Below are 25,397 nucleotides of genomic sequence, written 5' to 3'. Positions count from 1 at the left end.
ATGTAAGGGAATAAAAGGATTTTTGAGAATTGGGTTACGTTAACGTCAGTTGATATGTTTAAGATAAATGGCTGTACGTCTCGTTTATAACTGGGGATAATAGTAAAAATGGGCAGTTGGTTATACGTATATCCAGCTAAGATTGTAATTTTGTAAAAGTAACATGATTTTCTACAATACTTCAATGCTCACCTTACCACTATCCAGTGATGATATTGCTTATGTAATCAACATATAATAATTTTAATTTATCAAATATATTAAGAACTTTGCAGTTAAACTTAGTGTTATAAGTGGCTTGATGAACATTAATTACTTCAAATTTTATTATTATATTGGTTTCTCATTGATATTTGTCAAAAAAAATTTGAACAAATTTTAAATAATTTATTTCTAAAGTAAAATTAAAATTTACTACGTTGGCATTTTATAAAATATGAAAAGTTCAAATATTTCAAACCTCATATTTTAGTAGTTATTTATCAGCAGTAAAGTTACTGGAACAAATAAAGCATAAATTTATAATAAAAATGATATATTTGTTAACAGAAATCATTGAATATTTAAAATCTTTGAATTAATTTTGAAATTCCACCGGAAATAAAAACCGGTATGTAAATAAACAGCTTCATATAAGTAATTAATAAGTAGATTGAGTTCATGAAAGTAACATCATAGAGCTTATAAAGCGCTACATTGAAAACTAAAATTAAAGACATGTATATTATAATTCAATAAAATATTATTATAATCCATGTAGTGTTGATTAGGTATTTAAATAAACAATGATAATAAAAACTTAATTTATTAATCAATTGATTATCAATTATTATTAAATTAGATAAAAAATACAAAAGGTTCTTAAAGAAACGCAGAATATAGACCAAATTTTTAAAATATCATTGAATGAGTTACTCAAAAGGAATAAGGGCAGGGTACTAATATTAAAATAAACATTAAGAGTTTAAAATCTTTTTAATGATTTTGGAATTTTTATATGTTTTTAAAGATTCAGCGGCTAATTTTTCATAATTGAAATGGTACAAAACCAATATTTTGATAAAATTGAAAAGTATTTGATCTAATGTTATGGGGCTGATTAGTATGGTGAATTGAAGGTTGTTTCATTATTGAGTTTATGTAGATTCAAGAACTCTTGAATAAGCTATATAATTCAATGAATGATTGATGTTCACCATGTCAATGTATCTTATGAAACCTTTTGAATATTTTAAAGCTTTGATTCTTTATCAAAATTCATGATTAATTCATCTTTGTGTAGTTTGTCAAATATGTTTTTCATAATTTTTTGTACTATAATTGAAATTTATAATAACCAACAACCCTGTAGCCCTTCATAATCACTAAAAAAGACTTGAAGTAATTGATTTGCACTATAGCTTAACATAACTCTTTTGCTTAATAACGTTTTTGCTATTTTTACTTCCAAATTACAACATGGCTTTAAATATTAATGAATTTAAAAATTCAATGTTAAAAAAGTCAGAATATGAAGGAATCAAAAATTTTATCATTGATAAAGGTAGAAATATCCCATATGAAAACCTTTTCTCAAGAGTGTGTTCAATAAATTATAATCAATATGCTCAAGATCCAATTCAGTTTTATTACCAATATTATGAAATTTATGGCAAATATCCAACTTTTAAACTTGAACCTAATGAAGATCATGATCCTTTAAATTATTTGAATTCAACAAATGTGATGTATAAAGTTCAAATTGGTAATTCTAAATCAAGTTCAAATTTTGATACATTTAAATTATGTCCCTTATGTGAAATGAATCAATCAAATGACAAAAAAACAAATAAGTCAAAACTTCAGCCTAAACTTCCTGGGTTTTATAAAACAAATAATTGTGAATATGAGAAACATATGTCATTTGAACATGGAGTTTTGAAAAATGGTTCAATTATACCTCAACCATTTGTTGGATATAGTAAATCAAATAGATATTTATATGAATCTGATAAACATTATAAGTTAAGTATAATATGTCCATATCAACATTTAAATCTTAATAATGGTGAAATTGTACAAAGTTGTAATGCAATTTTCCAATTTTCAAATTTTAAAAATATAACAACACCATATAAAGAATATTTTCAACATTTTTCCATAAATCATTTAAATGCAAAATCTAATGAACAAATAATTAAAAATGTTATAGCAAGACATATTTCAAAACCAAAAAATATATTTTATCCAATATGTCAAAAATCCCATGATGAAGTAATTCAATATCAACAAAAAAGATGTCCAAATTCATGGAAGCCAACAATGACGATATGTAATGATGAAATTATTAAATGTTTAGAATCTTTATTAGTTAAACCAGGAGTTTATTCATCACCAAATGTTAAAGAACGATTTAATTTATCATATAATGATTCATCAAGGATTATTTTATTTAATGAAAAGAATTGTATAAAATCAATTGGTCCAGGTAAAAAGAAATCAAAGAAAGATAAAGCAAAAAATAAAGCTTTAGTGGAAAAATGGTCTTATGATGATGAAAATAACATATATGATTCAAATTTTTTCAAAAATCTTACTGATGATCAAATTGCTCATGTGTTATTAGAATTTCTTCAACAATATAGGGATTAAGTAAAGCCAAAAGGCATTCAATATCAACAATGAAGTACAATCCCTTTGAATATTATGAAAGTAGAGCATGATGAATTTTGATTTGTAGTATAGTTGAATTGTAGTGAAACATTCCCTTTCCCCTTTGCTTTATTAAACAACAGGCGGCAAAACCATTATAACCATCAAAACCAATTTAATTTGAGCAGCTTTAAACCATTGATATATTAGGAACATATAAAAATGTTTTCAATTGAAAATAGATAATTTGAAGGAGCATTTCAGGAAGTTTAATTAGAGATGGTTCTGTTTCAAGGGTTCAAGGTTCAAAGTTGAAACTTTTGATCGCGTAAAGTTCAAAAATCAATCAAAAAGTTTTTTTCAACTACATAATATGTTACCAGTGATCGGTTTCTCCTAATAGTGTTTTTTGTTGGCTGATATAGTTGAGTAAATTTTTCTATTGTTCATTTGATTGCATAAAGTTCTTTTGTGGTTACATTCCAGTTGTTTTTGCGCTCGTTTAATATCTGATGTGCATCGATTTGAATTCACAAGCAACTTTTAAATTTTAAATAATGGAGATCAAAACTATTTTTATCAACAATATAGTATGATCATTATATATATATTTGATACACAAGGTCATTTCGATTTATCAACTTGATGATTGGTGGAATATCTAGTCTCAGTATAAATTAGAAATGATTATTTATATTTTAAACAAAGGATTAATGTAGTTAAGCGTATAGTCGAGATCCTACAATCATTAATAGTACTTATATAAACAACTTAAAAAGATCTTGAATCAAATATAGTTTTATATGATTTTAATCTTTCCATATATTAAAATACCTCAAAAAGTGTATTCATAACCAATAATATTAATTATATATATGAAATAACAAAATTATGAGATAAACAGATCCTTATAACTAGTTATAAGGCCAATCATACAACTGAAATTTGAAAAAATATAGCTTTAAATTGTGGGAATAAAGTACACCAAAATACTATCGAGGTATGATCGATGTAAGCGCTCCTCTTCAGCTAGAGTGGTAATTAATTGAATGCAAAATTATTAGTTGAGAAAAAGTTTTTTAAAAAAGTGGATAATCAGTTCTCTTTATATACAAAAATCCCAGCGGCTAATTTTTTACAATATTCATGAAAATTCAATAAATTAATAAAAACTATATATTTGAAATTATAAAGTGACGTAAATAGAAGTTTCAACTAGAGTTGAATTGTAGAACAGATATGATATATATGGACAAAGCCATAGAGCACAACAAGCATAGACAATGAGACACACTAAGACCATTTCCTCAATGATGTTGATGTTCTTGTAGTTCCACCATATCAATGATCCAATTAATTAATCAAAAATAATATGATACCAGAAATATCCAGTATTATCAATATAATGATTTTATTTGTACCAGACTAGCTAAATCGTAGAGATTTGACTTACTTATAATTTTAGCAGTAAAAAATAATCACTGAGCTCAATTTTATCCTTTAGTATTAAACAGCCTGAAAGAATAAACAGTTTACGCACATACAAAGTGGCTTACATGATTGAAGCCAAACTATTCAAAATAGAATATAAAGGGATTATAATTACGTTAATTTAAGGATAAAATCAAACTGAGATTTTTGATGTTCGAAGCTGAAGTCATTTTGATCGTGTGAAGTTCAAAAAAATTTAATCTTTTGGTATTCGTCAACAAAATTACCATTAAAATTAACTATGTTTCTTGAATAAGTCTTTGTGGTGTTTTTTTATATGATTTCCTAATCTTTTTACCTCAGTATATGTTGTTTTTAAAGGTACTTATAGGACTATTGATTTTAAAACGGAAGTGCGTGCTTTCTCTGTTGACGTTTTGACGTTACAGAGCTTATATTTAATATAGAACAAGCTTGCCAATAATTATTTCAAAAATGTTGTTATTATTGCATAGCTAGTTTGGTATAATTATATAGCTGATAAAAATCATTACTTCTATTTATTACTTGATGATTGGTGAGAATATCTAGTCTCAGTATAACTTATGAAATGATTATTAATATTTTGAATACAATTGTAGTTGAGGATAGAAATACTACAATGTTTGAATTCGTTTAAACATTTTAAAAAGATCTTAAATCAAATATAGTTTTGTATGATTTTGATCTTTCCATATATTAAATCATATCTCTAAAAGTGTATTCATATTCAACTAGTATATATATGAAATAAACAGAATTATGAGATGAAACTTATAAAATTCCTTTTAGAAGTACCAAACAGATCGGTATTCCAAACATCAATTTTAAATTTTCTGAAGAAATCAAGCTAGCACGTAGTACAGCTGGCATACAATTCCAACATTTCAACCATGGTCCCAAGAATACACGTTGACCAATATTACCTACATTAAACAATATAATGGAATGAAAGAGTTACAAAAAAGTTGAGTAAACAATCTTTATATACACAAAATAAATCTCAGCGGTTAATTTTTTACAATAAACAGCTACAACCACAAAAGTATAAATTAGAAACAATAGAAATCAATCACTTAAACAAGAATTGAATGAGCTGTAGTACGGAATAAGAAGGTCACTTGGATCTAGAATTACTAGTGGTGTAGGTTATTGGATGACATTTGTTAGTACCGCCCAATATTGTGTACATGTATCGTGTATAATTCAAAAAAGTCAAAAAATTCAATCGGGGGTTTTCTTTCTGAAGACTTTACGTTCTATTGTTTGAATATGGAAAATGTTAATACTCCTTGTGGTTTTAAACTAGTGGTGTTTTCTTTAATATTGTGAGCGTGATTATTCACATCTTTAGCCGTACTATTGGGTGTGCTCCTTATCGAGCGTTTTTTCTATATGAGTTTGTCTTTGACCTATATGTTGAAAATAATATAATGAAGCTCAAAACTATTGTTATTGATAGATGAATCATTATATAATTGATACACGAGATTATTTCTATTTATTACTAGATGATTGGTGAGATATCTAATCTCAGTATAAGTTATGAAATGATCATTATTTTGAACAAAAATAGCTGTAGTGAACTTAATTGTCGAAAATCTACAATCTTTAAAATGTAAACAACTTAAAAGATCAAATCAAATATATTAGTTTCATATAAGATTTATCTTTCCATGTATTAAATCATATCTCAAAAAGTGTATTCATAACCAATAATATATCATGTATATGAGATAACAGAATTTTGAAATGAAAATATAGACCATAATATCATAATCTATCATACATTTAAAGCTAGTAAGTCAAAAAAGCAGTTTTTCAAATAAGCAGATCAGCGGATGGAATCAATACTTATTGTATTGAATATTATCAGAAAATAATTAAGCTTTGGAATCATGGGAAGCCCACCAGAAAGTGATTATAGTTGATTAAATAAAATGAAAGGAAAAGAATATTTTTCAAAAAAGTGGATATACAATGCTCTTTATATACAAAAATCTCAGCGGCTAATTTACAATAGTTGAATCACAACCACAAAAGTATAAATTAGAAACAATATAAAAAATCAATCACTTAGACAATAATTGAATGAGCTGTAGTACAGAATGAGAAAGTCACTTGGATCTAGAGCTAATGGTGTAGTTTAGTAGATGACATTTGTTAGTACTAATATCAACACTTCATTTTCTGCCAGCTTTTTTAACTGAAACTTATAGTTTAACTGCTGATAAGGTAATTTCACTCAAATATACTAAGAAATCAGTTTAAGAATCTTTGAAAAGTATGAATATATCTTGAAAATGAAGAAAATGTAGATGATTCAAAATATTTTGATGATGATTGAGTGTATCATGCATCGTGTATAATTCAAAAAAATCAGAAAATTCAAACGGGGGTTTTCTTTCTGAAGACAATTTACGTTCTATTGTTTGAACATGGATACATGTTAATACTCCTTGTGGTTTTTTTGAAAAGATTTAAAGAAAACTAGTGGTGTTTGCTTCATTGTGAGCGTGATTATGATTATTCACATATTTAGCCGTACTATTGGGTGTCCTCCTTATCGAGCATTTTTTCTTTATGAGTTTTTGATTGATATGTATATAATGAAGCTCAAAACTATTGTTATTGATAGATGAATCATTATATAATTGATACACGAGATTATTTCTATTTATTACTAGATGATTGGTGAGATATCTAATCTCAGTATAAGCTAGAAATGATTGTTATTTTGAACGAAAATAGTTGTAGTGTTGTAGTGAACTTAAGTCGAAATTCTACAATCTTTAAAATGTATAAACAACTTAAAAGATCAAATCAAATATAGTTTCATATAAGATTGATCTTTCCATATATTAATTGCATTTCAAAAAGGTGTATTCATAACCAATAATCATCTATGAAATAACAGAATTTTGAAATGAAAATATAGACCCTAAGATCATCATCTATATCTGAGGTGTTCAATAAAATTCAGGCCAACAAAACAGTTCTGCTCCATAAAGCAGCTCAGCGGATGAAATCAACAATTATTGAGAATAAAAGAATTTAATCCGAACCATGGGGAGTGCACAAGCAAGTCCAGTTGATTAAATAAAATTAAAGAAAAAGATTTTTTGAAAAAGTGGATATACAATGCTCTTTATATACAAAAATCTCAGCGGCTAATTTACAACAAATTAATTAATATTAAATCTTATTGAAATGAATGACGTAAACAAGAATTGAAAGAAAGACTTAAACCAGTACAAATAAATTCACAATCAAATATCAGCATTCCCACCACTTTCACATTTAGAAACATGACTATTAATACTTTCATCACATTGTAAATTCTTAACTGCATTTTCATCTGTACCAAACCCAACAAATCCAGTCCATTGTCCAGTACCATGTTTTAATTGAACACATTGATTTTTACAAACTTTACCACCATTTTGATTCTTTATCCATCTTTTCAATGCTCCAATATCAGTTTCTGGTAATGCAGTATTTCTACAATCTGAACCTGTTGATTGATATTTATAATATAATGAACTTGCTTCAACTGCAAATGTACCACTGTCTCCACATTGCCCTTGTCTTGTTGTAATTAATCCACCAATTTTTGAAACTAATTGATCAATATTACGATCATCTGAAATACATGAACCACTAGAATCTGATTCACCAAGACAAACTTGAACATCTGTTCTTTTTGTCAAAGATCCTGTTAAAAGTTTATAAATCTCTCCATAAGTTGCATCATCTGAATGATTTGGATCAACATTAACTTCACCATATCTTATAACATCTGATATTTGATTTTTTGAAACAATTGGTAATGAATTTGTTAGGAAAGGTAAAATAGATATGATTAAAAATTTATTAATTGAAACCATTATTATATGAAATATATGAAATATATGATAGATATACTTAGCAACACTTTCATCATCCATTAAAAGGGATTCATACAAGTATTTATACCCCAAATATAATTCATAAACTTCACATGTTCAGGTGTAGTACAGTACCCACGAGATTAAAGATCAATCCAATTTCCTAATACGTACATTAACAACCAACAACCAATCTAACAAAAGACCTTACTCTCTGTAAATCATAAAACATTCAAACACGAGGGATAAAGCACACAATGCATTGATACTAATATACCTGACTGGATACAATACAGTTGGTTTTCAATGAATTTTCAATCATGTTTCAATCAATTGATAAGCAAAGGTTTCACATCACTTTGATAATCCTTGTCTTCACACCATCATGAAATGGATGACTCTCCTAATTCAAAATAGACTTGTACTCATGGTAAGTATCAATCTTATTGACTAATTTGATTGATTCCAAGATCCTAATTCCTAGATCAGGGTTTTTAGAAACGTTTTTTAAGTATGCAAAAATTCTTGTTTTTTATGAAAATCTTGAAAACGTGAGTGTATTGTACGTAATAAAAGGACAAAGGACAAACACATAAACGTGATGATTCCAATGAGCATTGAACACTAAACACAAGAAATCATACTAAATAATCAAGACTGATGCTAACATGTGATTAAATTGTCTGTCTACAAGATAAATTTGATCCGATTTCGGTTCGGATAAATGAATATATTAACCTCAAGTCATAATCATAAACCAAGATATTACCTATACACAACAAATCTCACATCTGTAATGGAATATCTTCTGCAAAGATAAGAAATGGCTGAACAGCATTTAAATCTATTTCATAAACTTTTTCAAAAATCTCAAACATATTTTTAGATAACCATTCAAGATTATTTTCATTAAAATATAAATAAGCTTGTAATAAATCAACATTAACTTGTGGTGATACACCTTTATAAAATGCCCCATAATAAATGAATAATAAGATATTTTTCCTTAATGGACATATTAAATCTCCTCTATTTTCAATTTCATTCATTTCAATCAGACCCATTTTACCTAATAATGATCTTGTTTTTTCAATTTTTTGAATTGATTGTTTACCATAAAATCCATTCATCCATTCATTCCAAATAATATGAATAGAATCACCATGTTTATATTCATCATATTTAAATGGATCATAATTTTTTTCTGAAACATATGGATGTTTTGAAAAGGTTGGTAAATTTCTTAGAGAAATTGAAAAAGGATCTGGATGACATATTTGTCTTTTTTGTAAAAAACCATCATCTGTAAAATTTGTTGTTTCCAATTCAATTGGATTCCATAAAAGACTTATATTTATATCTATTGATTCAAGCATTGGATAGAAAAAAGTTTTATAGAAAAATTGTGCAGATATTTGATTTTCTTCAAATTTATGTACTCGACATAATTCTTTAAAATTTGCATATAATAAAACTGCCAACTCTGAACTCATACATTTAGCTAAATTATTTTTAAAAATTTGATCCCAAAAATCAACAATTGGAACATCAACCATTCTTGGTCTTGAGAACAACCATTGAATTTTCCTTAATGTCCATATATTTATACTAGAATTTAATTTTTCTTCAACATCGAAAAAATAATAAAAAGAATTCAAATCACCTTTAACCCTTTCAAGAGTCATACCATCATTATGGACAGCACTGTTTGGTTCACTTTTGCCCTTTTTACCACCAACCAATATATGATTAAATTGTCTTGTATTTGATTCTAAAATTACCGTTTCACATTCACTCATTGTTTGATCATCCAGTGATTCTTCTTCATTATCCAGTATATCTAAAGCCTTCAGTAAATCAGCAATACAATCCTCAGATTTTTTGATTAAATCTTCAGATATTTTATCATTTTTACCATCATTAACATTATGTATATATCCTGGTGTTAACTGAGGTCTATTTTGAAGAGAAATATCAACAGATCTAGATTTTGGACGAGTTAACCGCTTTGCTAAATCAAACGGATCTTTTTTGGTTGTTTTGGATTCAGTATTGGATTCAGTTTTGGACTCAGTTTTGGATTCAGTTTTGAATTTAGTTTTGGATTCAGTTTTGGATTCAGGTACTTGTTCAGGTGTTGATTCAGATGTTGATTCATTTTTGGATCCAGGTCTTGAATCAAGTGATAATTCAGAAATAGATGCTGATAATGATTCAGGTTCAAGTTCAACTTTAGATTTAGATTTCTTTTTTTTACGTTTAGTTTCTGTTTTTTGTTTTGTATTTGATTCTGTATTTGATTCTGTAATTGATTTTGGATCCAGTTCAGGTATTGATTCAGGTATTGATTCAGTGATTGGTTGATTTAATGGTAATGGTATTGGTGGTTTGATTTTAGACCAATCAAGTGGGTAATTATAAGGACGACAGTATATATCAATAGATGCACCATAAGACCAACATTCTGGATCATGAAGAACCATGATATCTTCCACTTATCTCTTGAAATGTGTGATATAATTGTCCACTTCAAATATAGTTCAAATCAAGTAAAATCTTAGATATTATAAATTTTCAAATTCAATAGATCAATGACACAAAAACCAAAAATTTTATCAACCCAGTCAAAGATGGGCAAAAAAGATTTCCAAACCAGCGAGCATCTCAGTATATATCATTTCAGGCATAAACCACTCAAACCAAACAGTGTGAAAAACATTTTTGCAATGAATTGACTAGATCTGTTTTCAGTTTTCAGTGGAAAATTTGGAAAAGTTCTCATATTTTATTTACTGATCAAAATAATCAAAACAATAAAAAAAAATGATAAAAACATCCTAAACGGGAAGTAATCCATAAACGGAAACTCCAAAACACTTTCCAAAAATATCAATAAATCAAATCGAAAAATCAACTTCTTTTAAAACAATTTTGTAGACAAAAATCATACGAATTACTACAAACACAAAGGAAATGGTGCTTCCAGAATCATTTGATATCAATCTCAAGCCTTCAAACAAATCCATGGTCCAGGGATGTCCTGGTGTTCCAAAGACATATGTGAGTATAAAACAATTGGTTAATCATTATAGATTATTATTATTAACAATTCATCTAAATTAGCCAGTGATTGTTGGTACATTAGAAGTTAGATCAGGTACAGGTATCCCAGTACCATTAGATTCCGTGGAATTGAAATTTGTCACTGTTGATACATTAAAGAGTAAACCACATCGAGATATTGCACCATCTTTGAAAAAAATTAATTATGAAACTAAATACACGATAAATGATCGTGTGATATCTGTTGATATCCCATTTATAATTGGAATTAAGAATGATATTGGTCCCACTGCTGAAAGTATGAAATTTGGTACTACAACCCATGCTTTAGAAGTAACTGCAATTTCTACAGGTGTTAAGAATAATATTAAAACATTTGAATTCCCAGTTGTAATAACAACTTATGATACATTACCACTTTATAGACAATTTAATGAGCCAATTTCTAGAGTGGTGGATTCAAGAGATAATAATGTTATGATTGAATATTCATTACCTTCATCTGCTATAGGACCAGATGAAGAATTAGTTGTTAATACCAAAATCACTGCAAATCCATCAAACAGAAGAATGATTGATAAGATAAAATTGAAAAAAATTACATTAGAAATTGTGGAGATTTTTGATTGTAGATGTGAAAGATCATTTATTAAAGAAGCTTTAGTGGCACAAAAACATCAAGATTATGATAATTTATACATTGGTACAAAAGGTTATTCAAATCAATTTAGTATAACTTTTAACCCTAATAGAATGAATAAATATTCATTATTATTAAAACAACAAGATCCAAAATTATTAAATAAACAACCACAAGATTTCCCTACCAATGATTTAAAACCTATAATAATTGAACATCAACCAAATCCAATCCCCTTAACTCATCATCAACCATTAACTAAAAGATCAAATTATTTTAGTACATATTATGAATTAAGAGTTAAATGTAAATTCTCACATGCAAAAGATACAGAAATTCAACAACCTATTACAATAGCACCATTTGATCGTGTTAAAAGTATTAAATTATTAAAATGGATCTTGAAAGAATCTGAAATGGCTAATGAATTTTTAAAAAAAATTGAGAATGAATTAGGTAAGATCTCATATGATAATAAATATGATACTTTAGTTTATCCTCAAAGAAAGATGTTAAAAATGAGATCAAAAGATGATAGAGAAGCGTTCAATTGAAGTATATATTAATGAAATGAAGTATGAAATCATACTCAATTATTGTAAGCAAAAATATGATGGAATTTGAATACAATTAACAAAACTTTTCCAGCTCAAAACTTCAAAATACTCAATCAATTATTAATTTGATAACTAAATATATCTTTTTCCAATTCTCAAATCGAGCTCTTTATAAATTTGATTTATTACCGTATATGCACTGTAATATGGTCATCAATAATTTTGGCTAAGTTGAGGAATTCTAAGAGCTCCTTTGACTTAAGATCCCTTCACAGCTACATAGCTGTATAGCCATAATTAGCCCCAGGTGAACTCAACATCATAATTAAGAATATAACGATCCTCAACATCCGCCAGGAACTACTTATTGAAATCAATACTTAACGATCAACATCCATATTGAAGAAAAGCCCAATATCAACCCAAGGCTTGTCAATTGAATATTCTATCACTGATTACTCACCACAAGTCATGATTTAAATTATAAGAAATGTCAACGTTTATTTAATATCAGCTTGGAAATTGGGGATTCTTATACCACTGACCACTGTCATGAAGTTGGAATTGTACCTATACTTCGGGAATCGGGGCTCGTTCTTTTTTTCTCCGGATCAACTTTCAGAAGCGTCACCCAGGTGACGGATGTAAAATCTAAACTTCTCATCAATTGATAGGAATAATCTCAGTTTAACTGCTCTATTTACTTCATTTTCTGTCTATCCTGTGCTCTCAAATAATGTATTATAAAGAATGTTTTGCTCATGTCATTTGTAACCTTCTCCCAGCTAGCTTGTCCTTAAATATATCCCCTTGACATCAAATAATTCGATCGATTAATTAGCAATATATTACCTCGACACACGTTAATAGTTATATATTTTATACCCTTAAACACATTAAGAGAGCTAAAATTATATAGATTTTTATAAGTCACCATGGACTACTGGCAAAGAAGAGAAAGAGAGACAAAACTTTATCGATTCATAGAGCTTATAGTGAAAGTCATTCCTGCAGTATACATTGCAATTGTTTTTCACTTGATGGGCTTGAAAGAATGTGACCCTCCAGAACCAATTGGGATTGTTTATTCTGTTAGATATGAAATAGAAGTTAGACTTCATTATGCTATCAAGAAATTCTTATGGAAGACCCAGAAAGCTGGATATTATATTAGATTCAAAAGCTCAAAGGGTTGTAACTTCTTCGCTAAACATTACAAAAGAGCTCAAAAGTCTTTACTCTCATTTTTAAACAAGCTCATCAAAACCTATAAAGGTAAACCAGATATAAGTAGTAACAAAGAGTTGTGCTTTCCATCAGAAATTTGGTTAAAAATTGTTCAGTATGGTGTCAATCCAGGTAATATGATAAGAGTGAATAAACGGTTGTTCAATTTATTTTCACCTATGGTATATCATTCATTCCACTTGGATTTGGTTTTAAGCTCAACTTCTCTTTTACAAAAACAATATTCACATTACTTGGACTTTGCTGAGCTTTATTATCTTCATCCTCAAGATCCTTATAAGCTTTATGAAAATTATCAAAAATCAAAGGGAGCTAAGTATGAATTTTTGGATACTTATCATAGAAGGTTCCCAAATGAAAGCTATTATACATCCAATTGTGAATTAAGCTCAGGTGCAGTTGTAACTATCAAAACAAAGGTATTTAGAAGCTTTAAAGATGTTGAAAGATTTCTAAGCCAAACCATTACGAATGAAAATTCTTATTTTAGACATTTTGTACAAGAGTTGAGTTCAAATATCACTATCATTGATGATTTTAATGAATTGATTGAAGACTGTTTTATGTTTGGAGAAACTATAAGTAAGCTCTCAAAGAATGAAGCACTTAATGTTTTATCATGTAATGCAAAATCATTCCAGGTATTTGATTTTTTAACTGAAGAATACGAAGATTGTATCAGAAAAAATATTGAGCCACCTTTGTTCAAAGAGTCACTCATTGACTTGGTTTCTACTTCATATTTACCTTTCAAAGATATATTACCAGAAAACCCATACTTCAGAGAGATGACCCTTGCTGGAATTCTTTTTGATGATCTCCAAGAAGGGAAGCAAAGAAGAAGGCTACACAACATAAAAACCAACGGAGAGCTTGAAAATTGTAATCCGTTCAAAATATGGGACTCGGTGAGTAAGCCTAAAGGTAACCTATTCGCGAAGAAAGAGTCAATTTTAAAAGGTCCAGGAACAGTTCAAGTTCATGGTCGTCATTTTTTTACTGAAGAAGAAACACAAAACTTTTTGAGTCAGTTTGTTAGATCCGTTACTGAATTTGAGTCACATAGAAATTTTAAGTCTTCTATTTTGATTTCAGGTGTTACCCAGATTTTTGATATCTCTCAAACACAGGAAGATCAAAACAGTATAGCTGTTCCATATGAGGTTGTGCCTCAGATAATTTTGATTAATAGATCAATATAATTTTACCAGGCGTTTATATTGTATAATCACGAAATTCAAGAATCAATTATATTACGAACAATGTCCATTCAAATTCCAACTACTCAAAAAGCCATCAGAATTCATGAAACTGGGGGTTTAGAAGTTTTAAGATATGAAGATATCCCAGTACCAGAAATTCAAGATCATGAAGTTTTGATTAAGAACAAATACGCAGGTATCAATTTCATTGAATCATACTTTAGAACTGGGGTTTATCCTTCTCCAAAACCTTTAACATTAGGGAGAGAAGCTGTTGGTGTTATTGTTTCTAAAGGTTCTAAAATCCAAGATTTTGATGTTGGAGATTATATTTCATATTTATCACCATCAACATTTGCTCAATATACCAAGTTTGATCCATCAATAAAAGCTTTCAAATTACCAAAAGATTCTACTGATGAGAAATTGAAACTATATGCTGCTTTACCGCTTCAAGGATTCACTGCATTAACTTTCATCAATGAGGCTTACAATGTCCAGAAGGGAGATTATATATTAGTCCATGCAGCGGCTGGTGGTGTTGGATTAATTTTGACTCAATTAATCAAAGCTCGTGGAGCTCATGTCATTGCCACAGCTTCATCTGCTGAGAAATTGAAATTAGCTCAAGAAAATGGAGCAGAATTTTTAATTAATTCAAAAACAGAAGATATTGTTAAAAAAGTCCTGGAGTATACTAATGGTAAAGGTGTTGCTTCTAGTTTTGACGGTGTTGCTAAAGTAACTTTTCAAATTTCTTTAGATTCTTTAGCTAGAAAAGGTACATTGGTTTCATTTGGTAATGCATCAGGATCTGTTGAACCAGTTCCATTGACAAAATTGACACCAAAAAATTTAAAATTATTAAGACCAACTATATTCAATTATATCGTGGAAAAAGAAGAATGGGAATTTTATTCTAATCAATTAAGAGAACTTGTTGAATCTGGTGAATTGAATTTAAGAATTGAAAAAACTTATCCTTTAAGTAATTATTCACAAGCTGCTGAAGACTTAGAAGGAAGAAAAACTACTGGTAAATTATTGTTGGAAATTCCACAATAAATTTGAAGCAGATTAACTTACAGGATGTGCAATTTAGTTATATATTTCATCAACTAATTTATAGTGTTTATCTTAATTATATATCAATTTATTAATTTGATGTTCTTATTAGTAAATGGGTAAATGGTATACCACCAACTTCTTGAGACGTGGATAATATTATAATACATCATATGAGGTCCAAAAATGACTTTAAAAGCTGCCACCTTCTTACATTCTAAACGACAATTCGACATATCCATTATCTCGAATCAGCATCAGCCTTTTATGGCGTAGATGGTGTAGCAATTATTGATTTAATGTTCAAAATGGAAATGTATATACTGATTACATAAGCCACCACCCATAAGTTGATAAACTTGAATAACTTCACCAGAATTCACAATCTATCGAATTACTTATCACCACCACAAACTTCACAATTACAAACATGTCAACTCCATCATACGCACCAACTGCGACACAGAGAAACCCTTCATACAACAGAATCAAAAATTCTTCCATCAACTTAGATCAAGAAGTTTCCCTTTTCAATACAGTACAACAACGTGAAATTTATGAATCTTTAGCAGAATTATTTTCCATAATCACGGTATTAGACTTCATTGAAAAGGCATATATCAAAGATACTTTAAATGAAGATGGTGAAGATCAATATACACCTACAGTACTACGGCTTCTTGCTCAATATAATACCATTTTGAAAAATCAAGATGTTGTTAAAGAATTCAAATCATTAGATCATTTCAAGAAACAATATGGATTGAATTGTCCCTCTGCTACTTCAAGAATTGAAATTGGTGTACCTGCAACTGTGGAACATGCTATAAACGTACCAAGTACAACAGGATCAGGAAATGGTGCTGGTGGTAGTGGGAATGGTGGTATTGGTGCTTCTTCGAGAGCAGTTGCTGAAGCCACGGGAAATTTCATTACATGTATGGATGCATTAAAATTGAATTATAAGGCAAAAGATCAATTACATCCTTTATTATCTGATTTAATGACTTCTGTTAATAAAGTTAGTGGGAATAAAGAATTTGATGGTAGAAGTAAATTAATTGAATGGTTAATTAAAATTAATAAATTGAATATTAATGAAGAAATTTCTGAAGATGATACAAGACAATTATTATTTGATCTTGATAATGCTTATAAAGGGTTTTATACAATGTTGGAATAAAACTACAAATATTATCTACTTTATGTCATTTCCATTTTTCTTGTGTAGTATACAAAGCATACGTCATAACTAGATGATTGAATCAATTTCTCTAGCATAGTTTAAAGTATTCTTCACTAGTTTTTCACTATTATTCAATTTCAAATCATCATCATCTTCTTCACCAATAGCAAATTTTGATTCTTTTAAATTATTATTAAAATATAAAACTCCATTTTTAAAATTCCATTCTTGATCTTTTGCAAAATTTTCAACTTCTTTTTCATTATTTAAAAATAATAAATATTTGGCATTTACAAAAGGTAATTCTTTATAAGTTTTTTCAATTGATCTTGAAATTTCAAATCTAATTGCTAATAATAAAGTTTCATTGAAAATATTAAATTCTTTTAATTTAACTTTTTCTTCAGAATTTGTATTTGATATTAATTCCCATGCTTTATCATAATAACCTTCTAATAACCAGTTTTCAATCTTTATTGGATAACTTAAATATAAATCATTTTCAATGTTTTTCAAATGATTACCCAAGAATTCTAATTCTGTATGGAATTTAACAACATCACCTTTAGCTAATAATAATAATAAATATAAACTTATTAATTTACTCTTGTTTATAGATTTTGATAATTGTTCATTATTAACTGTATTAAAATAAAAAACTTTTAATTGTTGTAAATAATTTTCAAATTTATCAAAATTTTGTAAATTAATAGCTGATAATGCACCAATTTCTAAAACTGATCTTGATATAACTAAATCTTCAACATAATGTGGATCTGATGTTCTTTTAAAATTTGGAATTAATAATTCATTTTGAATTAAAAGGATTTTAATTGGCGATAACAATTCTTCTGATTTTTCATAATGTTTAGAGTCAAAAGCTGACTTCAATTGCTTTGTAAGATCTTCTAAAGATGGCATTTTGTGATATATTCTTTGTTGATAATTGAAGGTTTCTTTCAATTCCTTTACAATCTTTTGAATCAACTTGCCACCAAATTTACAAATCTCACCAAAATTCGCGATCTCAAGGACTTCCGATTTCAAAACAAGTCGGAATTACAAGTACATCCAAACACCAGAGTATAAGGTATACTTAATTTATACCAAAAGAATCTACAAATTATTCATAAATTACTCATTGATATATTAAGATATCTATTAAAATTTCTCCTCAATAGCTTCAATATCTCCCAATGTCTTAGATTGTTCAGTAACAACTTTTGGTTTCCTGAAAAATTTCAATGCTAAACTACTCAAAACAACACTAATTGAAGAAGCTGCCATAGCTGCACTTGCCCAAACTGGACTTAATCTTGAATTATTATAAGGATAAATAACCCCTGCAGAAATTGGAACACCAATCATATTATAAATTAATGCCCAACCAAAATTAAAACGAACTCTATTGAAAACTGTTCTTGATAATTTAAATAATGTTAACAATGCGATTAATGGATGTTTAGGTGCCAATAAAACAAAATCTGATGATGTTAATGCTAAATCAGACCCCGAGGCTAATGCAATACCAACATCTGCTGTTGATAATGCTGGGGCATCATTAATACCATCACCAACCATGGCAATTGTTGGTTCTTTATTCTTGATATAATTTGTTCTTTTAATCCATTTAATCTTTTCAGCTTTCTCCTCAGGTAAAACTTCTGCAACAACATTATCTATACCTAATTCTTTAGCAATTGCATTTGCTGTTATTGAATTATCACCTGAAATCATCCATGTTGTAATACCTTCTTTTTTCAATTGTAAAATGACATTTTTAGCTTCTGGACGAATTTCATCTCTTGCACCCATTAATAAAATTGGTATAAAATTTTCAGTTTTGAAAAAATTCAAACATTGAATACTAACAATAATAACACTTTTACCTTGAATTTTCCATTCATTTAATAAACGTTTCTGTTGTGATGTGAATTGAACTTTATTTTCAATCATTAAAGTTTCATTACCCAATAAAACTTTTGTTGGTTGTAAATTTTTCCAATTTGAATCATTATCTTCATCATCATCAATTATAACATCACCTTTTAAACCTTTACCAGGAATTTCTTCAACTTCTGGAACTTTAACTCTACCAATATTAATTTTTTTCTTGTAGGAAATATCATCAATAAAATTCTTAACAGCTATAGCTAATGGATGACTTGAAGAAACTTCTAAATCTTTTGCCATTTGCATTGCAAATTCTTTGATTGATTTATCTTGATGAATTGCAAAATTTGTAACTTTTGGTTCACCACCCATAGTCAAAGTACCAGTTTTATCAAAACAAACAACATTAACTTTTGAACCTTCTTGGAATGCAGAACCACCACCTCTAGCTAAAATACCATTTTTAGCAGCTAATCCAGCACCAACAAATAATGCAGTTGGTGCAGCTAATCCAATACCACAAGGACATGCAATAACAAACACTGAAATGGCAAATTCTAAAGACCAAACTGCCCATCCACCAAGATCAATATCTAAATAAGAATCAGGTAATGCACCTGAATAACCTAGTGATAACCAAATAATCCAAGTTATAATTGCCAATGCAGTAATCACAGGGACAAAATAACCAGTTAAAATATCAGCAGTTCTTTCAATTGGTGCTCTACGCATTTGACCATCACGAACAGTATTAACAATTTGATCTAATAATGAAGTACCATCTAATGCAGATAATTTGGCAATGATAGATTGTGGTCCTTTATTAACAGTACCTGCAAATACTTGTTCACCAACTGTATGTTCTACTGGGACAGATTCACCTGTTAATGCACTTTCATCAAAATCAGTTTTACCCTGGACAATAATACAATCAACTGGTGGAGATTCACCTGGGACAATTCTAATAAAATCACCAACTTCTAATAATTTTAAATCAGTTTTCAAATCATCACCATATTCATTTTCATTTTTCTTGGTTAATAAAGTTGCAGAATTTGATTTTAATGAACCTAGTTTTGTTATAGCTTCAGCTGTTTTACTTTTGGAAAAAGATTCTAATAATCTACCAATTAATAAGAAAAAAGTTAGGAAGACAACTGAATCAAAATAAGTTGTTGTAAAAGCATGACCCATTTTTTGAGAATGTGCAGCTAATCCTAATAATGCAATACTTGCAAAATATGCAACTGAAGTACCAAGACACATTAATAAATTCATAGAACCAAATCTAAATAATCTTCTTTTCCAAGGAACATGTTTTTTCCATAAAGTTCTGATTTCTTTCATTGCTTTTAAATGGAAAATATCAGCTGCAAAGAAATAAACTGGTGTTGATAAGAAAAAAAGCACCCAAGTCATTCTTGAAACATTACCAACCCATAAAGGTTTATCTAACCATTGTCTAAATCCATTAGATTTTGGTAATAATGACATACCAACAATTCCGAAAACAAAAGTTGGAATAGCTAATATGGTTGTTAAAATTAATCTATATGCAATTTTAATAGTTTCTAATCTTGCAATACGACGTAAATGTTCATCAAGACTAATAGCTTCAATAATTTCTACTTCAAAATTACCAGCATTTTTAATTTGTTCTAAGACAGACCTTATAGTTAATGATGGTGGTGATGGAATATAAGTAAATTTAACAAATGGATGATTTAAAGTAATTGGATCTTCAATTGTAATAGCATTACCATGTTTATTTAAAATTTCATTTATTTCTTCAGGACAATGTTCACAAAACATTCCAGAAATTTTTAAATTTATAGTTCTACTTTGCTTTTTAGTTGTTGCATGATTTATAGATTTAATATCAACTAATTCAAAATCAAATCCACAATTTTCAATTGATTCTTGTAATTCATCAATTTTGGCTTGTTCATCACTATCTAATATGAAAACCCCAGATTTAGAAACAACAGAAATTGCAGATTCCACAACAAATGATAAATTTGACACTGAATTTGTAATTGAACTTGCACAAGCTGCACATGTAATACCACCAATGGCTGCACTAACTCTATATTTTGTTTCTCTTTCAACAGGTAATAATTCCACTAAAGTTGCAGAATAACCAGAATCTCTAATATTATTAATTATAGTATTTGCAATTTGTTTATTTGGTATGATAGCAATTGCAGTATTAGTAACAGGATCAACTGAAAATTTATCACCATCATCTTGATCATTATTATTGTTATTCTGTATAAGACCAGGTGATTTAACCAAAGATTCCTTAATAGCTTCACAAACTGTTTGTGCACATGCTGAACAAGTCATACCACCAATAGTGAATACTGCTCTATATTCAAGAGGATTCATAGCAACAACTTTAGTCAATTCAGATTTATCATCATCATCAGAAGAGGAAGAAGATGAAGAAAAAGCAGTCAATTTTTCATCACGACATTTAGCACAATGTTCAAGATGTGCTTTAGAACCTTTATTACCGATCCATGGTATGATTTTACCCAATAATGCTTTATGATTCTTATACTTGGTATGCAATGCTTGAGTTTCTAAAACATCATGTAATAAATAATCTTTAATAACAAACCCCAGATCTTCAATATCATTCAATATTGTTTTTTGTAATTTAGGATTTAAAATACCTTTATTTGTCAATATGGTTAGCTCAGTATCATCAATGACTTTAACAGTAGCTATTAGTTTATCCTTTGAAGCATTGATTTCAGTGATATGTTCTGTAATTTGGAAATATTCTGATAAAGCTTTAATGATTGATTGTTTACAATCTTCACAGTGGATATTCGCCACTGTCACGTTGAACACCTCCATAACAAAAAAACAAATGAGCACTAAATAAACTCTTTGAGATCTAGCACCTTCACACCGTCAACAGATCTAAACAGATCTCTGAAAACATGGGATCTGACCTTCTTTTTATACAAGATTCCACCCTTTGCAGCATAAAATGCTCATATGCATCTTCAAAATCCGCGAATGAAATTTTTGACGCCAGCACAAATCTCGCATTTTGATATACAAAAGATAAAAAGTATACAAGTAGTACAATCCATGATATAAGATTACAATATATAGTTTCAGATATACACTACAGAATTTTATAATATAATATAATATTTATTAAGTTTCTATATCCGAGCCATTGGTTCCTAACAACCACCAACCGAAGCCAATACCAACGAATCCAGTGTCATTATGGATCGTTGTATAGCAACCAACTGATGATGTAGCAGTGCAACTGCTGCAGATTTAAATCTCTCATACGAGAAGATTTAGATTTATAGTTTACCACTAGTTAATTGTGGTTTTGTGGTTTTTCATGATTTGATAATTCATGATGAGTTTTTATATGCACTCATGATATTCGCGCATATAATATTTTTGTACAAATTTGTATGTACATGAGAACTTTTTTGGCTTTATAATTCTCATTTAAACAACTCAATTGATTGTGTAATTGATTGTTTAATTGATTCATTGATAGAGAATCGAACCAAGGGTGTTGCCATGTTGTCCTGAGGTCTTTGTGTTCCATGGACAGTACTATACCAACTAGGACAATCTCACCCTTGGTTAATATTACTTGTTTCTGACTTGTATATGTGGTGTATCGTACATATTATAGTGTATTATGTAAGCATAGATAACAAATAGTATAACATATAATCACTTCCACACTATTCGTCAGAGCATACTATATATACATATCATACTATAGAATTCACAGCTAACTTAATTGGCATGCTAAGAGATTATAGATCCAATCCTTCTGCTATGTATTATTTATAAGGATTACTGATTATATAATGATTAGCTAAGCCAGACCTATAAAAATGGGCAAATTTTGATTTACTTTTACCTTTTTTTTATCCAGCTATTGGATTCGTGTTCAATAAGTATTAAGTACTCCCACATCCAGAGCGTATGTGCTCACAAACTCTATCATCAATGGTATATCAATTTTAATGACGTTATCATAATTTGAATTATTCATGTGATTATTTGGTTATGCAAATATAGTACATATCAAAATTGTGAAAAAACTAGATATTTGAATCTAATTAACATAATCACATGTTATTAACTTAATATCTTTTATAAAGTTTTAATATAGTTACTGGTTTTAATCAATAAAATAGGTACGTATTGACTTAATATACAAAGATCTGTTTTTCCTTCAACACTAGCAATGTAGTCATGTGTAATTAACTTTGATATCTACAAATATCTTTTCAAAAATGATTGTTTATTAACCTCAATATTTAAAAATGATTGTATGGTTTTTTTCAAACTCATAACGAAAATCAATTCAATTTCGAGGTGATTTATCAAAATAATTTAATATAAAGATACTAGTGAATTCGATCTTACATATATGAATCTGATCCACTGGAAATATCATCAACTAATAGATGAAAAAATGGATGAATATATGGATGAATATATGAGTCACAATTGATTACAATAAACCCAAAAGAGCCCAATACAAAATATTTGAGTCCTAAACTCGACGATTCTTCACGGCCAGTCTTACAAATTAAGTTTTCATTAAACAACAGTTAGTTCAAAGTTTCAAAATTTTGCTGATATTTCAATCGCGAATTATTAAATTTTTTGTTCTTACTAAGCTGTATATATAAATATCATCAGATATCAACATCATAAATAACTCATTCTACACTTCAAAATATATAGTCCATAAACAAATCTTAAGCATAATTAAACAAAATTGAAATACATTATAATATAAAAGTTAAAAAAAAGGAAAATTGATAAAGAAAAAAGACAACATATATATCTATGATTCATTATATTGTTGAATAAAAGTAATAAAATAATAGAAAAAAAAACACTAATCCTAAATCAATTTCCTCCCCCCTTTTTTTTTAACAGTCAATCATCAAGATTAACGTAAGAAACCCTTTTTAGCTTTTGGAGCTGGAGCTGGAGTTGGTTCAGTATGTGGATTTAAACGTGCATTTTCTAATTGTTTCTTTTTTTCTTCTAAAGTTTTAACTTGTTTTAATAATTTTTCTTTAACTTCTTTATGTCTTGAAAATAATTCAGCTTCAGATTTTTGTAATTTTTTCTCCTTTTCACTAACTTTTTGTTGAAATATTTGTTTCATTTCAGCTTCTAATTTAGCTAATTTAGCTTCATGTAAAGCTTTTTCTTCTTGTTGTTTAATTGATGGATCAAATTCTCTAAATACACTATGATCTTGTGGAATACCTAATTTATTTAATTTTTCACTTCTATAAGATTCATATAATTTATGTGAAGTTTTTTCTCTTAATTCTTCCAAGAAATTTCTAACTAATAATTGACGTAATCTTACAAAATCATTATGATCTTCATTATCAACTTCAATAGTACCCCATGGATATTGACGACCTCTAACAACTCTACCATCTGCAGTTTGAATTTCAGTTGTAGAACCAACAATTGCAAATGGAACTTTTGATAAAATTTCTTTAGTTGCAGAAATTGTTTCTTCATCATCATTTTCATAAACAGTTGGTTCAAATATATCAATACCTTGAGTTTTAATATCATCTAATATTCTTTGTTTAAATTCAAAAATTTCCTCTTCAGTTAAAGTATCTGATTTAGCAATAATTGGTATAATATTAACTTTTTGATGTACTTGTTTTAAAAATTCAATATCTAAAGGTTTTAAAGAATGACCAGTTGGTTCAATAAAATATAAACATGCATGAATTCTATTATCAGTTGAAGTAGTTCTATTAATTTTATTTTCAAATTCTAAATAAGAATCAAATCTTGAATTAATTTCATCAACAATTGGTTGCCATGAATCATTATTATTAACTTGATCACCAAAACCTGGAGTATCTATAACGGTTAAATGTAATTTGACACCATTTTCTTCAATATCATCACTAATGGTATCAATTGTAACACCAGTTGGTTTTTCAGCAGCTGGATCTCTTGGATCTTTTGGAGAATATAATTCTTTATTGAATAAAGTATTAATTAAAGTTGATTTACCTAAACCTGATTCACCAACACTAAGTAAATTTAAATTAAAACCTCTTCTAACAGATTTTCTATGCCATTGTTTTGGTAAATTAGCAAAACCAACATAACCATTTAATTTTCTTCTAATAATTTTAATTTCTGGAATAACAGGGGCAGTAGCATTCTTAATATTTGGAGCTTCTTGAGTAGGTGGTTCCAGACCACCAGAACCAGAACCAGAACCAGAACCAACACCAGCACTACCATTAGATGGAGCTTCAGCACTACCATTTGGGATCTCGACATTGTTTGCAGAAGTGCTTTCTTTGATTGGAATTTCTTCATCAACTGGTGATTCCTTCTTAATGTCTGTGTGTTCATTTCCCACTGGGGCGGCTTCTTCCAGACCACTTGATTTTGGGGTCAAACTATCAATCATAGAACTCATTGTACAATCTATTGTCTGTCTCTCTTAAGAATTGGAATGAAATTGGTGGAATTGAGAATTGAGAGATTTCA

The 25,397-nt window shown here is 28.6% G+C and overlaps 10 protein-coding genes across 10 annotated transcripts; 5 read left to right on the top strand and 5 right to left on the bottom strand.

Annotated features, from left to right (window-relative positions):
- Nucleotides 1–1,458: 1,458 nt before the first annotated feature.
- Nucleotides 1,459–2,631, top strand: BN7_2862 (DUF4451 domain-containing protein; the record flags this gene model as incomplete). The annotated part of the gene is made up of 1 exon (XM_011276555.1): nt 1,459–2,631. The coding sequence occupies one exon, from the start codon at nt 1,459–1,461 to the stop codon at nt 2,629–2,631; it is 1,173 nt and encodes a 390-aa protein (XP_011274857.1).
- A 4,739-nt stretch (nt 2,632–7,370) lies between these two features.
- BN7_2861 (uncharacterized protein) lies at nt 7,371–7,988 on the bottom strand (the record flags this gene model as incomplete). Its single annotated transcript, XM_011276554.1, has 1 exon — nt 7,371–7,988. One exon carries the CDS (start codon nt 7,986–7,988, stop codon nt 7,371–7,373), a length of 618 nt encoding a protein of 205 aa, XP_011274856.1.
- Nucleotides 7,989–8,773: 785 nt separating this feature from the next.
- Nucleotides 8,774–10,471, bottom strand: BN7_2860 (NACHT, LRR and PYD domains-containing protein 5; the record flags this gene model as incomplete). Its single annotated transcript, XM_011276553.1, has 1 exon — nt 8,774–10,471. One exon carries the CDS (start codon nt 10,469–10,471, stop codon nt 8,774–8,776), a length of 1,698 nt encoding a protein of 565 aa, XP_011274855.1.
- Nucleotides 10,472–10,961: 490 nt separating this feature from the next.
- Nucleotides 10,962–12,245, top strand: RGL1 (Rgl1p; the record flags this gene model as incomplete). The annotated part of the gene is made up of 2 exons (XM_011276552.1): nt 10,962–11,052; nt 11,146–12,245. The coding sequence occupies 2 exons, from the start codon at nt 10,962–10,964 to the stop codon at nt 12,243–12,245; spliced, it is 1,191 nt and encodes a 396-aa protein (XP_011274854.1).
- A 938-nt stretch (nt 12,246–13,183) lies between these two features.
- Nucleotides 13,184–14,698, top strand: BN7_2858 (uncharacterized protein; the record flags this gene model as incomplete). The annotated part of the gene is made up of 1 exon (XM_011276551.1): nt 13,184–14,698. The coding sequence occupies one exon, from the start codon at nt 13,184–13,186 to the stop codon at nt 14,696–14,698; it is 1,515 nt and encodes a 504-aa protein (XP_011274853.1).
- Nucleotides 14,699–14,758: 60 nt separating this feature from the next.
- On the top strand, nt 14,759–15,763 carry BN7_2857 (quinone oxidoreductase family protein; the record flags this gene model as incomplete). The annotated part of the gene is made up of 1 exon (XM_011276550.1): nt 14,759–15,763. The coding sequence occupies one exon, from the start codon at nt 14,759–14,761 to the stop codon at nt 15,761–15,763; it is 1,005 nt and encodes a 334-aa protein (XP_011274852.1).
- Nucleotides 15,764–16,193: 430 nt separating this feature from the next.
- Nucleotides 16,194–16,946, top strand: VPS28 (ESCRT-I subunit protein VPS28; the record flags this gene model as incomplete). The annotated part of the gene is made up of 1 exon (XM_011276549.1): nt 16,194–16,946. One exon carries the CDS (start codon nt 16,194–16,196, stop codon nt 16,944–16,946), a length of 753 nt encoding a protein of 250 aa, XP_011274851.1.
- A 69-nt stretch (nt 16,947–17,015) lies between these two features.
- On the bottom strand, nt 17,016–17,870 carry RPN12 (proteasome regulatory particle lid subunit RPN12; the record flags this gene model as incomplete). The annotated part of the gene is made up of 1 exon (XM_011276548.1): nt 17,016–17,870. The coding sequence occupies one exon, from the start codon at nt 17,868–17,870 to the stop codon at nt 17,016–17,018; it is 855 nt and encodes a 284-aa protein (XP_011274850.1).
- A 240-nt stretch (nt 17,871–18,110) lies between these two features.
- BN7_2854 (Cu2+-exporting ATPase) lies at nt 18,111–21,707 on the bottom strand (the record flags this gene model as incomplete). The annotated part of the gene is made up of 1 exon (XM_011276547.1): nt 18,111–21,707. The coding sequence occupies one exon, from the start codon at nt 21,705–21,707 to the stop codon at nt 18,111–18,113; it is 3,597 nt and encodes a 1,198-aa protein (XP_011274849.1).
- A 2,095-nt stretch (nt 21,708–23,802) lies between these two features.
- CDC3 (septin CDC3) lies at nt 23,803–25,326 on the bottom strand (the record flags this gene model as incomplete). The annotated part of the gene is made up of 1 exon (XM_011276546.1): nt 23,803–25,326. The coding sequence occupies one exon, from the start codon at nt 25,324–25,326 to the stop codon at nt 23,803–23,805; it is 1,524 nt and encodes a 507-aa protein (XP_011274848.1).
- Nucleotides 25,327–25,397: the final 71 nt, after the last annotated feature.

The sequence above is a fragment of the Wickerhamomyces ciferrii genome, contig 00075 (genome assembly GCF_000313485.1).
Source record: "Wickerhamomyces ciferrii WGS project CAIF00000000 data, strain NRRL Y-1031 F-60-10, contig 00075, whole genome shotgun sequence".
Lineage (NCBI taxonomy): Eukaryota > Fungi > Ascomycota > Saccharomycetes > Phaffomycetales > Wickerhamomycetaceae > Hansenula > Hansenula ciferrii.
This window is presented reverse-complemented; position numbering and strand designations above follow the sequence as displayed.